Source organism: Oncorhynchus mykiss, chromosome 14, assembly GCF_057628025.1.
Source record: "Oncorhynchus mykiss isolate SJ-2025 chromosome 14, ASM5762802v1, whole genome shotgun sequence".
Classification (NCBI taxonomy): domain Eukaryota; kingdom Metazoa; phylum Chordata; class Actinopteri; order Salmoniformes; family Salmonidae; genus Oncorhynchus; species Oncorhynchus mykiss.
In genome coordinates, this window is record NC_143035.1 from 20,267,222 (window position 1) to 20,283,842 (window position 16,621).

Sequence of the window (16,621 nt, forward strand, 5' to 3'; positions counted from 1 at the left end):
GTTATCCAGTTAGCTTCGGTGCTTGATTGTTGTTAGGACAGAAGGCTCGGCTCAAACCTTAAAGAGATGGGTGGGACTAAAGCTTAAGAGGTTGTGAATGATGCTGAATGGGTGTAGACAAAGAAGAGCTCTCCAGTACGTACCAAAACATTCAAAGGCTATTTTCTCAAAAGTGAGGTTACAAGCTTATCAAAATTAGCAGAATTACTTTGCCATTGTTCCTCAAATGCAGTGTATGATATACATTTTGTAGCCCTGCGTCTCTACTTTTATCCAATGTAAAAAACACAATTTCAATTTTTGCTACCTAAGATCAGATCAAGGCGGTAGGTCACAGATAGACTTGGTCTTTTACCAAATATGGCTTCTGTATACCAACCATACCTTGTCACAACACAACTGATTGGCTCAAACACATTAAGACATGTAGCTAGGTAAACGATTAACCATAATCCCATCTCCTGACGTTACCAACCTGCATGAATCTGCAGGTGGCTAACCCACCAGGTTCAATGTTAGCTAGCTAACATTAAGCTATAACTAGCAAAGCAAATGGCTCTGAGATACGAATTATAAGATTCGACCTGGTGACATATGCTGCGTTTAGACAGTCTGCCTGAGTCTATTTTACCACTAATTGGTATTTTCTGAAAAAGATCTGTGATTAGTCAAAAATATAAATTTAGTGTAAAAAAATAATTGGTCTGGCTGTCTAAACGATCTTTTTCAGAGCTGATCTGTGATTGGTCAAAAATATAAATTTAGTGTAAAAAAATAATTGGTCTGGCTGTCTAAACGATCTTTTTCAGAGCTGATATTTTTGGTCAAAAATATAAATTTAGTGTAAAAAAATAATTGGTCTGGCTGTCTAAACGCAGCCCTTGTGTGTCACAAATGGTGTTTAACACCCTCAACCCTACCTCCAACCTTCTTCCCTGACCCCCCACACTACCTCACTTACCCTCCAACCTTCCTCCCTGACCCTCCACACTACCTCCAACCTTCCTCCCTGACCCCCCACACTACCTCACTTACCCTCCAACCTTCCTCCCTGACCCCCCACCTGACACTAAGCTCTGCCCACTAAGCTTTTATCCAACCAGTGCGCTGCCCTATGGGACTCCCAATCATGGCTGGTTGTGATACAGCCTGGATTCGAACCAGGGTGTCTGTAGTGACGCCTCTAGCACTGAGATGTAGTGTCTTAGACCACTGCGCCACTCGGTAGCCCTTTAGCTTTGGTGGTGTCAAATGTGTAATCAGTTATACAGTCCACATATTGATGGTTTTATTTCAGTTTATTTCCCAAATAACGGATGAAAAAACATGAATGCAAAAAAACATTACAACACAATTAAAATGTTAAAAATGAACAGAGAACTTGACAGAATAAAGGATTTTTTAAAAAGTTACAGAAAATGTATATTTCCTACCTATCCGTTGATGGGAATATGAAATACGTGACCATATCAGGTCAAAAACACATTGAAGAATATTACAATTTGTATGTCCTCACTAAGGTCTAATAGTAGCCTGGAAAGATGACAAGAAGGCTCTGAGTTTATACAAAATCCTCTCAGGCCTGCTCAAATGACATGGTATCAGTGAAAAGGATGACACTTGCGCAATCAATTCATATTTACAGCTTGACCACACCAAGCTTTCAAAAGTCTTGTATTCTTCCAAAACATTTCCAATAGTTACTGGTGAAGCTCCGGCTGCTGCCTTGTGACCTTTGTTTTAAAAGTGTGCAGGCCACAAATGAAAAGACACTCCCTCTCAATATATATGGCTTAATCCTGACTATCACTCTATCCTGATAGTTTGAATCAATCAACCAATTGTCGTTGGCTTTTGATAAAATGTCCATCAGTACAGTCAACCAACCAAGGCTCATCAATTCCAGAGCCTCTCTTCAGTTTTCAGGTGACCACCACGTCCACTGTAAGCTCCTGCAGTTGCTCCTCAACAGAACTCAGCTGCCCCTCTTCAACCTGGTGCTGCTCTGGCTCCTGGTTAGACTTCTGCTCTGTACCTGGCTCTCCCTCTGGTTCATGGCGCCCGTTCTCCAGGTTTTCTGTGCTCTCGAAGCAGCCCGAGTCCCTGGGTACATCACCCTTCTCCTCAACGCTACTTACCTCCTCCTCTGGCTCAGACTCATCATCCGCTGAGAGGGACAAAGACAGGACAACCATCACCTCAAGTGTTGGTACAAATGCCATTATTTCAGTATGTGCCTCTAACGTTTTGACTTGACTTTTAAATTGCCTTTAAAAGTCAAGTGCAGAGCGGTCAGTGCAGTGTGGTTTGTTTGAATCCTGGCCATAGTGTATGTAATTAGAACAGGGAAGCATGTCGGAGCTGCTAGCCCCTCAGGCTAAGGGCCAACCAAGTGGTTATGTTCCAAGCAGAGGAAACAGCTAGAGAAAGGTGTTTAAATGAGGGCTAATGATCTGGCTGGAGGAAAGAGAGCTTCCATATCAAAAGTGTTTCTGAGGGCCAAATGGGGTTTCCTACAGGCCAATGAGCACAACGAGAAAATGTGAGCGGAATGTTGTACCATTACTGTACAGTGAGCCTCATAATATTAAGCTAATTAGCTAACAGTTTTCCCGGAAAGGAGAGAAAGCTGGAATAGCACTGTACAGAGAAAAGAGTACCCTTCTAGGCCCTGCTGAAAATGTCCTGCATTACATTACATCTTGAAATACCACATAAGAGGCTATGAGGGAGGCTCCCAAGTAGAAGGTAAAATTGACTGTATATACAAATAAATATATACAAATTGCTGACTGATTTCAAGTACATTATTGCATCGACTAGCTGCAGTAAATAATCTGTGTGTGGTGGGCCTCCTGTAGGTGTGTTTATGTGTGATCATGGGCCTCCTATAGTGCGAGTACGTTGTTATATGGAATGGATAGTGGACCTACATTCACGCAGCAGCTCAGTAGCAGTCAGGATCTTTGTACGTTGTTCAGCATCTGTGATGTTGAGCTCATTGAGGTGGGACTCCTTCAGTCCGCTAAAGTCCTCCAGGCTCTGGAAGCCATGCATAGACAGCAAAGAGCCCAGCTCCTGAACGACAGGGAGAAGCATCACATTAGCATTAGCATTACACAAAATCCAAAAGAAAGGTTAATTGACAGGGAATTATGAGTGCTTCGAATGAATTGCAATTATGTGAGATGCGTGGTCAGGTATTTATCCAATTTCACTAAGGTCTTTATACAGCTCTCAGTGTTTAAACTCTTCCCAACTCAACTGATCCAAGTTAGTAATGATTGCTCTTTGATTGCGTTCTCTAAGCCACCTGTCTATTTGAATCTCTGAGATTAAGAGGATATGATTGTCTTACGGTGAGACCGATCCTCTCCAGAACTTCCTCCAGGGTCTGGGGCTTGTCTTTGGCCATGGAGCGGCGGTTCTTGCCGGAGCACCTCTTCCTCATGGGCGGTGTGGTCTCGTCCGGTAGGATGTTGACGTAGATGAACTTAAAGGTGCCCACCTTGTTGTTGAGCTTCCCCGTCCATGTGCCCACAGGGTCTTTCTCAATTATCTGGATGATGTCACCTTTCTGCAGGAGAAACAGTGAATGATGACTACCTCCATCCAAACACAATCTGCATTCCAGTTACATAAACAGTGAATGATGACTACCTCCATCCAAACACAATCTGCATTCATGTTACATAAACAGTGAATGATGACTACCTCCATCCAAACACGATCTGCATTCCAGTTACATAAACAGTGAATGATGACTACCTCCATCCAAACACGATCTGCATTCCAGTTACATAAACAGTGAATGATGACTACCTCCATCCAAACATGATCTGCAGTTACATAAACAGTGAATGATGACTACCTCCATCCAAACATGATCTGCAGTTACATAAACAGTGAATGATGACTACCTCCATCCAAACATGATCTGCAGTTACATAAACAGTGAATGATGACTACCTCCATCCAAACACGATCTGCAGTTACATAAACAGTGAATGATGACTACCTCCATCCAAACACGATCTGCAGTTACATAAACAGTGAATGATGACTACCTCCATCCAAACACGATCTGCAGTTACATAAACAGTGAATGATGACTACCTCCATCCAAACACGATCTGCATTCCAGTTACATAAACAGTGAATGATGACTACCTCCATCCAAACACGATCTGCATTCCAGTTACATAAACAGTGAATGATGACTACCTCCATCCAAACACGATCTGTAGTTACATAAACAGTGAATGATGACTACCTCCATCCAAACACGATCTGCATTCCAGTTACATAAACAGTGAATGATGACTACCTCCATCCAAACATGATCTGGCACGACTTCAACACCATCATTAAGTTTGCAGACGACACAACAATGGTAGACCTGATCACCGACAACGACGAGACAGCCTATAGGGAGGAGGTCAGAGACCGGGCCGGGTGGTGCCAGAATAACAACCTATCCCTCAACGTAACCAAGACTAAGGAGATGATTGTGGACTGGAGGACCGAGCACACCCCCATTCTCATCGACAGGGCTGTAGTGGAGCAGGTTGAGAACTTCAAGTTCCTTGGTGTCCACATCAATGACAAACTAGAATGGTCCAGACACACCAAAACAATCGTGAAGAGGGCACGACAAAGCCTATTCCCCCTCAGGAAACTAAAAGGATTTGGCATGGATCCTCAAAAGGTTCTACAGCTGCAACATCGATCCTCAAAAGGTTCTACAGCTGCAACATCGAGAGCAGGTTGCATCACGGCCTCTGACCGCAAAGCCCTACAGAGGGTAGTGCGTACGGGGCCCAGTACATCACAGGGGCTAAGCTGCCTGCCATCCAGGACCTCAACACCAGGTGGTGTCAGAGGAAGGCCCTAAAAATTGTCAAAGACCCCAGCCACCCCAGTCATAGACTGTTCTCTCTACTACCGCATGGCAAGCAGTACCGGAGTGCCAAGTCTAGGACAAAAAGGCTTCTCAACAGTTTTTACCCCCAAGCCATAAGACTCCTGAACAGGTAATCAAATGGCTGTTTGCGTTATGTACCTCCCAACCCCTCTTTTTACGTTGCTGCTACTCTCTGTTTTTCATATATGCACAGTCACTTTAACTATACATACTACCTCAATTGGGCCGACCAACCAGTGCTCCCGCACATTGGCTAACCGGGCTATCTGCATAGTGTCCCACCCACCAACACTCTCTTTTACGCTACTGCTACTCTGTTCATCATATATACATAGTCAATTTAACCATAACTACATGTACATACTACCTCAATCAGCCTGACTAACCGGTGTCTGTATGTAGCCTCGCTACTTTTATAGCCTGTTGTTTTATTCCTTTACTTACCTATTGTTCACCTAATACCTTTTTTTGTACTATTGGTTAGAGCCTGTAAGTAAGCATTTCACTGTAAGGTCTACACTTGTTGTATTCGGAGCACGTGACAAATAAACTTTGATTTGATTTGAGTTATGCTATAAGATCACATACATTTGTGGTATAGGTCACTCTATACTTCACTGAGCTACTCTAATACTACAGTAATTGTACACTTCACTGAGCTACTTTAATTGTATACTTCACTGAGCTACTATAATACTACTGTAATTGTACCCTACAAAGGGCAATGTCATTGGGATATTTTTTAGACCAGAGGAAAGAGTGCCTCCTACTGACCCTCCAACACCACTTCCAGTTTCAGAAGCAAGCCAGCAGTGGGATGCAGGGTGGTATGCTGCTGGCAATACTACAGTAATTGTACACCTCACTGAGCTACTTTAATTGTATACTTCACTGAGCTACTATAATACTACTGTAATTGTATTCTTCACTGAGCTACTGCAATACTACTGTAATTATGTGATATGTCTAATCTGATCAGCGCTCAGTAAGATTGGCTCCTACAGAGAGTCAGCCATGGATAATGATTAAGGAACCATTCTTTTATTTCACAATCTGTTAACAAGTTCCCTAGGGAGTGTCTTACTTGGTAGTCTGCCTGAACCAGTATAAATGCTGAGTGTACCTTCAGTCTGGTTAAACTAGTATAAATGCTGAGGCATACTTAAATCTGGTTAAAGCAGTCTACTTACTTGGAGCTTGAGGGACTCAATGTCGTAGGGGCTGGGGATGAAGTCTGTGTGGACGCGGGCGCGACCACAGAAGGGGCCTGTGTAGGGAGGACTGGACTCCTCCAGCCTCATGCTGTCTCTCTGGCTGTAGCCACTGTCTAGGCTCTGGCGGTCCCCACCTGCAGCACGCATAGACAGACAATCGCAGGCATTGTCAGCTTGTCTAACAGCCTTATAGTCCCATGAAGGGTTTCCCTGAAAATAAGAAGCTGAACTATACTCAAAACTTTTAGCCATACCATTCTAATATTCCCAAGCTTGTGGTTGTGCCATGATTGGTAATGGGAGCGCCCAGCAACCCTGGACATGTCTATGATTAAAATTCATATCTACTATGGGCTTCTGATTTAAATGTAGTGGGGGTTAGCTTTATGTACTTGACTTGTTAGACAGGTTCAATAAAATATGTTTTTGTTTACACCCAGAGAGCTGGCGAGAGAGGGGGCTGTAGATGGTGTCCTCTGAGCCTGTGGAGCACACGGAGGTCCTATTGCCTGCTGTCAGGTCTGGCATCCAGTCTGTGGTGGGGGACGGGGAGCCCTCCTCACCACTTTCCCCCTGTACATAGAGGATATTGATTAGTGTTCAACCACAGACAGTGCATTCAGGTCAACATTTGCCCTAACCACAGACATACTGTATATTCATTATACAATATACATATATTTTGTTATATATATTTTGTTATATATATATATATATATATATATATGGCCATAAAATTAGTCTGTAGTACATATACAGACAGCTTGACAACTGAGGGCCTTACATCAGAAAAGTCTCCAAAGTAGACTTGCTGTAGTGTGGCCTCATATGGTAGAACATCTTGAAGCTGTGAAAGTCTGAACCTTTTTGGGTGCTGTTTGAATGTGACCACTAGGGGGAGACATTGTCAACCTTTTGAAAATGTTCAGGAAAATAGGTACTGATACATGTACAGTGCGAAGTCAGAAGTTTACATAGAGTCTGGCCAAGTACATTTAAACTCAGTTTTTCACAATTCCTGACATTTAATCCTAGTAAAAATGTCCTGTCTTAGGTCAGTTAGGATCACCACTTTATTTTAAGAATGTGAAATGTCAGAATAACAGTAGAGAATGGTTTTTCAGCTTCTATTTCTTTCATCAACTTCCCAGTGGGTCAGAAGTTTACATACAGTCAATTAGTATTTGGTAGCATTGCCTTTAAATTGTTTAACTTGGGTCAAATGTTTTGGGTAGCCTTCCACAAGTTTCCAACAATAAGTTGGGTGAATTTTGGCCCATTCCTCCTGGCAGAGCTGGTGTAACTGAGTCAGGTTTGTAGGCCTCCTTGCTCGCACACTCTTTTTCAGTTCTGCCCACACATTTTCTATGGGGTTGAGGCTTTGTGATGGCCACTCCAATACCTTGACTTTGTTGTCCTTAAGCCGTTTTGCCACAACTTAGGAAGTATGCTTGGGGTCATTGTCCATTTGGAAGACCCATTTGCGACCAAGCTATAACTTCCTGACTGATGTCTTGAGATGTTGCTTCAATATATCCATATTTTTCCTTCATCATGATGCCATATGTTTGTGAAGTGCACCAGTCACTCCTTCAGCAAAGCACCCTCACTACATGATGCTGCCCCCCCCCCCCCCCCCCGTGCTTCACAGTTGGGATGGTGTTATTTTGCTTGCAAGCCTCCCCCTTTTGCCTCCAAACATAATGATGGTCATTATGGCCAAACAGTTCTATTTTGGTTTAATTAGAGGACCAGAGGACATTTCTCCAAAAAGTAAGATCTTTGTCCCCATGTGTAGTTGCAAACCGTAGTCTGGCTTTTTTTATGGCGGTTTTGGAGCTGTGGCTTCTTCCTTGCTGAGCAGCCTTTCATGTTATGTCGATATAGGACTCGTTTTACTGTGGATATAGATACTTTGTACTTGTTTCCTCCAGCATCTTCACAAGGTCCTTTGCTGTTGTTCTGCGATTGATTTTCACTTTTTGCACCAAAGTACGTTCATCTCTAGGAGACAGAACGCGTCTCCTTCCTGAGCGGAATGATGGTTGTGTGGTCCCGTGGGATTTATACTTGAGTACTATTGTTTGTACAGATGAACATGGTACCTTCAGGCATTTAGAAATTGCTCCCAATGATGAACCAGTCTTGTGGAGGTCTACAAAAAAAATCTTGAGGTCTTGGCTGATTTCTTTTGATTTTCCCATGATGTCAAGCAAAGAGGCACTGAGTTTGAAGGTAGGCATTGAATACATCCACAGGTGCACCTCCAATTGACTCAAATTATGTCAATTAGCCTATCGGAAGCTTCTAAAGCCATGACATCATTTTCTGGAATTTTCCAAGCTGTTTAAAGGCACAATCAACTTAGTGTATGTAAACTTCTGACCCACTGGAATTGTGATACAGTGAATTAGAAGTAAAATAATCGTCTGTAAAAAATTGTTGGAAAAATGACTTGTGTCATGCACAAAGCAGATATCCTAACCGACTTGCCAGAACTATAGTTTGTTAACAAGACATTTGTGGAGTGGTTGAAAAATGAGTTAATGACTCCAACCTAAGTGTATGTAAACTTCCGACTTCAACTGTGTGTGTGTGTGTGTGTATATATATACACACACACACACACAGTAAAACCCCAAACAGCATTGTTTGCTGTTTGGGGTTTTAGGCTGGGTTTCTGTATAGCTCTTTGTGACATCGGCTGATGTTAAAAGGACTTTATAAATCAATTTGATTGAAATTGGATCGATATGTAGATATATCCATGATCACTCAAATGAAGTGTCTGTCATTTTCAGGGTTAAACTAAATATCTATGCCTAAAATTGTGTTTTTTTATTTCACACATTTAAAACTATATTTGAATATAAATGAATTGTGCAATCATACATTATGTTCATATTTACAATATAATTGTCATTTTTGTAGACAACAGGTCAGTTATGATGATTTTTTTGGTAAGAAGACCTACCCACGATGTTAGGGTTATGACTAGATTACTTTTCATAACAGGTGACCATTTTAGCTCACCCTAACCCTTTTCCTAACCTTAACCTAATTCTTGTAAACTACCACTTTAATTCTCCTAACCTGTTATGAAAAAGTAACTTCCGGTCATCGCTGTACTCCACCTACCTGATGTTAGCTTTGGAACATTCTTTGCTAAGACCAAACCAGATGTACTACATTACCCATAATACATCACCCTACACTTACCCCCTCTGCCAGAGCCTTCTGTACCCTCTTGGAGGTTTTACGGGTCATGGTGCGTGAGATGACGTTACGCCACGACTTCTTCCCCTGCTTACTGCCACTCGTCACTGCCTCCTCCTCAGACACATCCTCCGGCACCTAGAGGGTTACTTTTGGTTACCATTTCAACATCTACTTAAGTTAATTTTTATAAGGTGGGGGTGATGTGCACTGCTGTTATCTGTGTAGGATCACAAGAATTGTGAATTCTCAGACACAAATTAAGTGCACAGGGTCACCTAACCTAAGTGTTTTTATTCGCTAAAATTAAAGTTATCACAGTAACTTGTGTGGGGATGTGCTCTAGTGGTTCACACGCACGCGTGCTAGCGATTCACACACACACACACACACACACACACAGATTGCAATGTGTGACGTGAATCGGTGATTGGGACACTGTCGGTGAAAGTGCTTCCAGTAAAGCTTGGCTGTGATGAAAGCTTGTGTGTGTCACTGGCAGCAGGCCAGAACATTTTGACCTGAAGGAGCTGTGTTGGTGAGAGAACAGAACAGAGTAGAACAGAACAGAGCAGAGTAGAACAGAGCAGAGTAGAACAGAGCAGAGTATAACATAACAGAACAGAGGAGAGCAAAACAGAGTAGAACAGAGCAGAGCAGAACAGTGTAGAACAGAGCAGAACATAACATATCATGGTACAGTCAGCACCACAGTGAGTTATACTAACTCCTCCTCACAGGGCTACAATCAGACAGTACGGCTGTGTAGTTAACATGGAAGCCTTCAGCCCCAACTTCATTATAACAGACCACATGTGCTGTAAACAAATACTACAGATTTCTCACATACATAGAGCAAGTAGAGACATACTCTCTCACGCTGGCATGCATTTGTACACACACACACGAGCACATGCACACAAACACATACCGTACACACACTATACATGCTTGTGCACAGAAAGACAGGACTGGAACAAAATAATCCCTAAACAAAATCATAGGAGCAGCACGTGGGTCGATATCTCATAATTAAACCATGTCCCTCACAGTTAATGGAACCGATAGGTTCTGGAGATGTCATTAACTGTAGTGAATGGATCCCACTGTGAAGAACCAGACTGTCTCGAAGACAGCAGCCATAAGTTCCCTGCTTGACTTCACAGAGAACATCCTGCTTGTTTATTTCAGTCCCGTCTCTCGACGTTTACACACAATTCTAAGCTTCATCCTCTGTGAACTTCCTCTCCTTGTTTGTCGAAAACTTCTTCTTAACTGCTGTCTCTGTCTTCTAACTTCCAGTCATACGGTTTGTAAAACTACAGTAGCAAAATAAAAGTGCTGTCTATTTCAATTTGATGTTATTGTCATCAATGTGAAAGTGAGGAAGTACAGAGCTTGGCTATTGGTTGTTTGACAGGTCTTTGTTTTGGGCAATTTTGGGAAGCATAAACTGCAAACTTCCTTCATGGTTAAAGATTCAAACACTTTCGTGAGTTTGCCCTTTGTGTTCATTAAATAGACAGTGTGCGGTGAATGTGGGTATGGATGAAAGCAGTATGTCCCCCGTCGAGGAACAACCACTTTTAGAATTTCAGTAAACAGAGAGACTGAAACAAACTATGTATTTCCATAATCAATGGTTGGTATTAAACTGTCACATGATAGAACTGTGATTACGTTTTGCTGCTAATGGAAGACAACAGAGGCTTTTGTTTGTAACAGAGGTAGTTTGGTGAACCATGCTCGTGTGATGAATAACCTTGTCTGAGCCCTGAAGAATTGCATTAGCTTCCCAAGGTAAAGCCTAGGCTTTAGCTCCGCACGCTGACACAGCGTAGTGGAGACCCGAATTCAAAACCAGTCAGTCACACTGTAAACTTACTGTGTAGTCCAAATTGAACTCCTTGTCCAGCACTACAGGGGACTTGGGCTTCATGAAGTCCTTGAAGCTGCTGGACCTCTGCAGGGTGAGCTGTGGAGACAGAGAGAAATACACAGAGGACTCATGTAGAGGAGACCCAGAGAAATACACAGAAGACTCATGTAGAGGAGACCCAGAGAAATACACAGAGGACTCATGTAGAGGAGACCCAGAGAAATACACAGAAGACTCATGTAGAGGAGACCCAGAGAAATACACAGAAGACTCATGTAGAGGAGTCCCAGAAAAATACACAGAAGACTCGTGTAGAGGAGTCCCAGAAAAATACACAGAAGACTCATGTAGAGGAGTCCCAGAGAAATACACAGAAGAATCATGTAGAGGAGACCCAGAGAAATACACAGAAGACTCATGTAGAGGAGACCCAGAGAAATACACAGAAAACTCATGTAGAGGAGACCCAGAGAAACACATGTGTGTCATAACAGAAGACCCTCTCAACATACAGGTCACGTCTTAAAGTCTTAAGCCTATAAGATTTAATCAAAGATATCTAGGCACCCAGAGAGTTCTTCTAGTAAACTTCACAGAGACAGTTGGGATAAGAGGCAATGAGCCAGGAGAAGATAGAATATCGGCATGATGTCTAAAATACAGAGCCAAGATGTCACTGTGACCTGGGTTACTGTCACTGCTCTCTGGGGGTTTAGGCCTTGTTGCCGTTTAGGCCTGGCTTACTGTTTAGGCCTGGCTTACTGTTTAGGCCTGGCTTACTGTTTAGGCTTCTTCGGGGGTTTAGGCCTGGGTGACTGCTTAGGCCTACTGTTAACCACTTACAGTAATGACAATACTTTAAATGTTTTACATTTTTGTAGCAACAACACAAACTCTGTATCATCAGGTTTATTAAATGAGAACTTAACAAAAACATTTCCTCTTATTTTATGGAGAGCCTAGATCCAACTAAATGTATCTGATTATTAGTCCTCAAAACATTTGAAACAGCTGTGTGCAGGGAGAGAGAGAGAGACAAAAGTCTAGTCTATTGTTTGCATCCTGAGATAGGTGCTATCACACTGATGTTTCACTATACCTGGTATCATGTCCTTATCTGTAGAGATTCACAGAATACATCTCTACATCAGACAGCCTTAGTCATAATGCTAGCTCGGCTGGTCGTCATGGGATATGTAGTTATATATTATGGGATATGTAGTTATATATTATGGGATATGTAGAATGACCCACTGCTTACGCAGATATAAAAAGCCTAGAGACAGATCGATAACATTATGGAATACTGTTCTCAAATGATCAAACAACCGTTATATGGCAAAGATAAAAGCTGAAGTCAGGTATATTGTGTTGTAGCCTAGTCTGTGTTGGAGCCTAGTCTGTGTTGGAGCCTAGTCTGTGTTGGAGCCTAGTCTGTGTTGGAGCCTAGTCTGTGTTGGAGCCTAGTCTGTGTTGGAGCCTAGTCTGTGTTGGAGCCTAGTCTGTGTTGGAGCCTAGACTTTGTTGGAGCCTAGTCTGTGTTGGAGCCTAGTCTGTGTTGGAGCCTAGTCTGTGTTGGAGCCTAGCCTGTGTTGGAGCCTAGCCTGTGTTGGAGCCTAGCCTGTGTTGGAGCCTAGCCTGTGTTGGAGCCTAGCCTGTGTTGGAGCCTAGCCTGTGTTGGAGCCTAGCCTGTGTTGGAGCCTAGCCTGTGTTGGAGCCTAGCCTGTGTTGGAGCCTAGCCTGTGTTGGAGCCTAGCCTGTGTTGGAGCCTAGCCTGTGTTGGAGCCTAGTATGCTTTTATTTGCTCTATGCCTCTAATCTCTCCAATGCATTTCAACAAACCTCTTCTTTTGCCTTGACATCTCTGATTCTACACTTCAGTTATGAATTTTAAATATTCCCAACTGTATATTCCAACTTGGAGTAATTACACATATGATTTGGTCTCAATTTGATACTGTACTTGTTGCTGTCCAACATTTTTCATTGTTGCAGTTCCCTATAGGGATATGCAGCCATTACTTTACACATGAGGCCATGGCCTATCTTCACCTCTCCTTCTTGCCCCTAGTTAAAACCCACAGGAAGTGGGTACATGTTGGCCAACTGTTGGCAGCTAATCGCTGTAGATGTCTAGACAGCCTTGGTGGCTGTGAGAAGACTACATACTAATCAAACCACTGAACCAAAGGAGGGGAACAACCACTCAGAGAAGAGAGTTTTAAGTTTAAAATGATAGGCATTAGTATAATCTAATGTCCATTAGGTGATCTTGCTGAGGAGCAAATCATTTGCCTTCTCAGGCCTCAAAACACACTAAAGCCCATGTTTCAGGTACATTGACTCTACAGTGTCTCTGCTCCTGAATCTATACAGTTGACCTTTCTCATCCAGGACTGATTATAATCACAAACTATCGCATGTGGTGGTGAGGAGGAGCAATGGCATTAAGGTAATGAGGTGTGTTATAATGAAACCTGGATAGGAGCGTGGAACATGGGTTGCGGATGGAAAACAAGGGCACTGGTTAAGCGTAGGAGGTTAGCTGTTACCCAACCAAGCCAGTAGAGCTTTAGAACATGAAGCCACGAAACTCTGACTCAAACTGAACTTAGCGTATATGTCCAAGGCCAACAGCAATGAATCATACAGCAATATTAGAGAGGAACTAACGTGTTGTGCCGTGAGAAGCATTATTTCATGTTTTTAACCCTGACAACCAAGGCTTCCATCTATTTCAGTTCTAGGTTTTAGAATGTTTTTTTCAGGTCACCACAAAGGTTTCTTCCTCTAAGCCTGTGTAGAACATCCTGTCAGTCTTTGCAGCCCATATAGGCAATAGGCTAAGAGGTGTATCTCAATGTTGGGGTTAGTCCAGTATAATGGGATGAACCAGAGAAAGTAGCACTCTTCTAAATTACTCTCCACGCCGTGTTCATTCATCAGCAAGATGGACACTTTGCGTTGCTCTATCTTGTTCTATCACATATTTTCACACAATGTACTTATTTCACTTGTTCACTTCTCATTTGGACAAATAAATAGGCCTATGCGTTTTTGAGACATCGGAGTCCAAAGCCCTTTTTGCAGTGTGCACACAGCCCTTCTCCTCTTGTCATTGCACTTCGTATCATCATCACTCACAGACAGACAGACACAGACAACCCAAACCTCCTCACCTTCTTCTTCTGCACCTTCTCCTTCTGCACCTTCTCCAGCACCTGCTCCTTCTCTGAGGCGTTGGAAGGTTTTCGCCGTAACATTGTTCCTCTATGGTTCCTCCTGCAATTCTTTGTGGTCAAAAGTGGAGAGACGGGTACCAATGCAGACTTCAGCGGCTCCTATCACTCTGTTGTCACTGCTAGAGGACAAAAAAGTAGAGACAAAAAGAGTGACTTCCTGTTTGACAGAGTGGAGCCAGAGACTAAGAGGAAGTCACATGACCACACAGGAAATGGAGAAGCAGACTTCTGTAGGCACTTTGGTTTGAGTTTGCCAGAGAAACTCAACTTTGCTTGTATTTTTATTTTATTTATTTTTCTTTTCTGAATACCTTTCTGTCGTCCAAGGATTTTTGGTTCTACACCACCGGTGAAAGAGATGATTCATCTCTAGGTTCACAAAGAGTAATGGTTGATCTATTCAGAAAAAGTAATGGATCTAATCTAATTTCTCTAACATAGGGGATAATTAATATAAAACAGAGATGACCATTATTTCAAAAAACATTTTCTTGTAAAGATGCATGTCCCGTCGTGACAAAAATGCAGAACTAGTGATTGCCTTCCTCTCATGCTGGTCTATATTTGCCTATTACAAAACAAGAAAAAAATCCCATCTATCCGAGTGGGAGAAATGAATCATCTTTGCATGTTCTGCCAGTCACATTCTGTTAAAAGTCTCTAAAGAACACATCCCTGGGTCGCTCCTCTATTCAGTTCGCAGCAGAAGGTGACTGGAACGGGCTGCAAAAAACACTCAAACTTTTATCTCCATCAATACATTCAGAATAAATCATGGACACTCTTACTGACACTCATATCACATGTGTATATACTGTAATTTATACCATCTAATGCACCTTGCCTCTGCCGCTCGATCATCGCTCATCCATATATTTATATGTACATATTCTCATTCGGTAGTTGTTGAGAATTGTTAGATTATTTGTTAGATATTACTGCACTGTTGGAACTAGAAGCGCAAGCATTTCGCTACACTCCCATTAACATCTGCTAACCATGTGTATATGACCAATAAAATCGTATTTTATTTTATTTGATCATCAATTAAATTGTGAGTTTTAATACTTGGTTGCAAATCATTTGCAGTCAATGACTCCCTGAAGTCTGGAGCGCATAGACAACACCAGATGCTGGGTTTCTTCCCTGGTGATGCTCTGCCAGGCCTTTACTGCAGCGGTCTTAAGTTCCTACTTGTTCTCGAGACGTTTTGCCTTCAGCAAGTTAAATGCACACTCAATTGTATTCATGTCAGGTGATTTACTTGGCCATTGCAGAACATTCCACTTCTTTACCTTAAAAAAGTATTGGGCTGCTTTCGCAGTATGCGTCGGGTCACTGTCCATCTGCACTGTGAAGGGCCGTCCAATGACTTTTGAAGCATTTGGCTGAATCTGAGCAGATAATATAGCCCTAAACACTTCAGAATTTATCCTGCTGCTTTGTCAGAAGTCACATCATCAATGAATACCAGTTCCATTGGCAGCCATACATGCCCACATCATAACACTACCTCCACCATGCTTCCTAGATGATGTGGTATGCTTTAGATCATGAGCAGTTCCTTCCCTTCTCCATACTCTTCTCTTCCCATCATTCTGGTACAAGTTGATCTTTGTCTCATCTGTCCATAGGATGTTGTTGCAGAACTGTAGACGTATTTAGATGTTTTTTGGCATACTATAATCTGTTCTTCCTGTTTTTGAGGCTTACCAATGGTTTACATCTTGTGGTAAACCCTCTGTATTTACTCTGGGGAAGTCTTCTCTTGATTGTTGAGTTTGACACAGATACACCTAAACTCTTTCAGGACCCTGTCTTTCAAAGATAATTTGTAAAAATCCAAATAACTTCACAGATCTTCATTGTAAAGGGTTTAAACACTGTTTCCCATGCTTGTTCAATGAACCATAAACAATTAATGAACATACACCTGTGGAACGGTCATTAAGACACTAACAGCTTACAGACGGTAGGCAATTAAGGTCGCAGTTATGAAAACTTAGGACACTAAATAGGCCTTTCTACTGATTCTGAAAAACACAAAAGGAAAGATGCCCAGGGTACCTGCTCATCTGTGTAAACATGCCTTAGGCATGCTGCAAGGAGGCATGAGGACTGCAGATGTGGCCAGGGCAATAAATTG

At 42.4% G+C, this 16,621-nt stretch overlaps 1 protein-coding gene across 1 annotated transcript; it reads right to left on the bottom strand.

The window, feature by feature from the left end:
- Positions 1-1,279: 1,279 nt before the first annotated feature.
- On the bottom strand, positions 1,280-14,953 carry LOC110488960 (SAM and SH3 domain-containing protein 3). Its single transcript, XM_036943125.2, has 8 exons — positions 14,413-14,953; positions 11,240-11,329; positions 9,358-9,492; positions 6,573-6,711; positions 6,115-6,272; positions 3,359-3,577; positions 2,934-3,078; positions 1,280-2,167 (listed from the first exon to the last, which is right to left on the bottom strand). The coding sequence occupies exons 1-8, from the start codon at positions 14,494-14,496 to the stop codon at positions 1,923-1,925; spliced, it is 1,215 nt and encodes a 404-aa protein (XP_036799020.2). The 5' UTR covers positions 14,497-14,953; the 3' UTR covers positions 1,280-1,922.
- Positions 14,954-16,621: the final 1,668 nt, after the last annotated feature.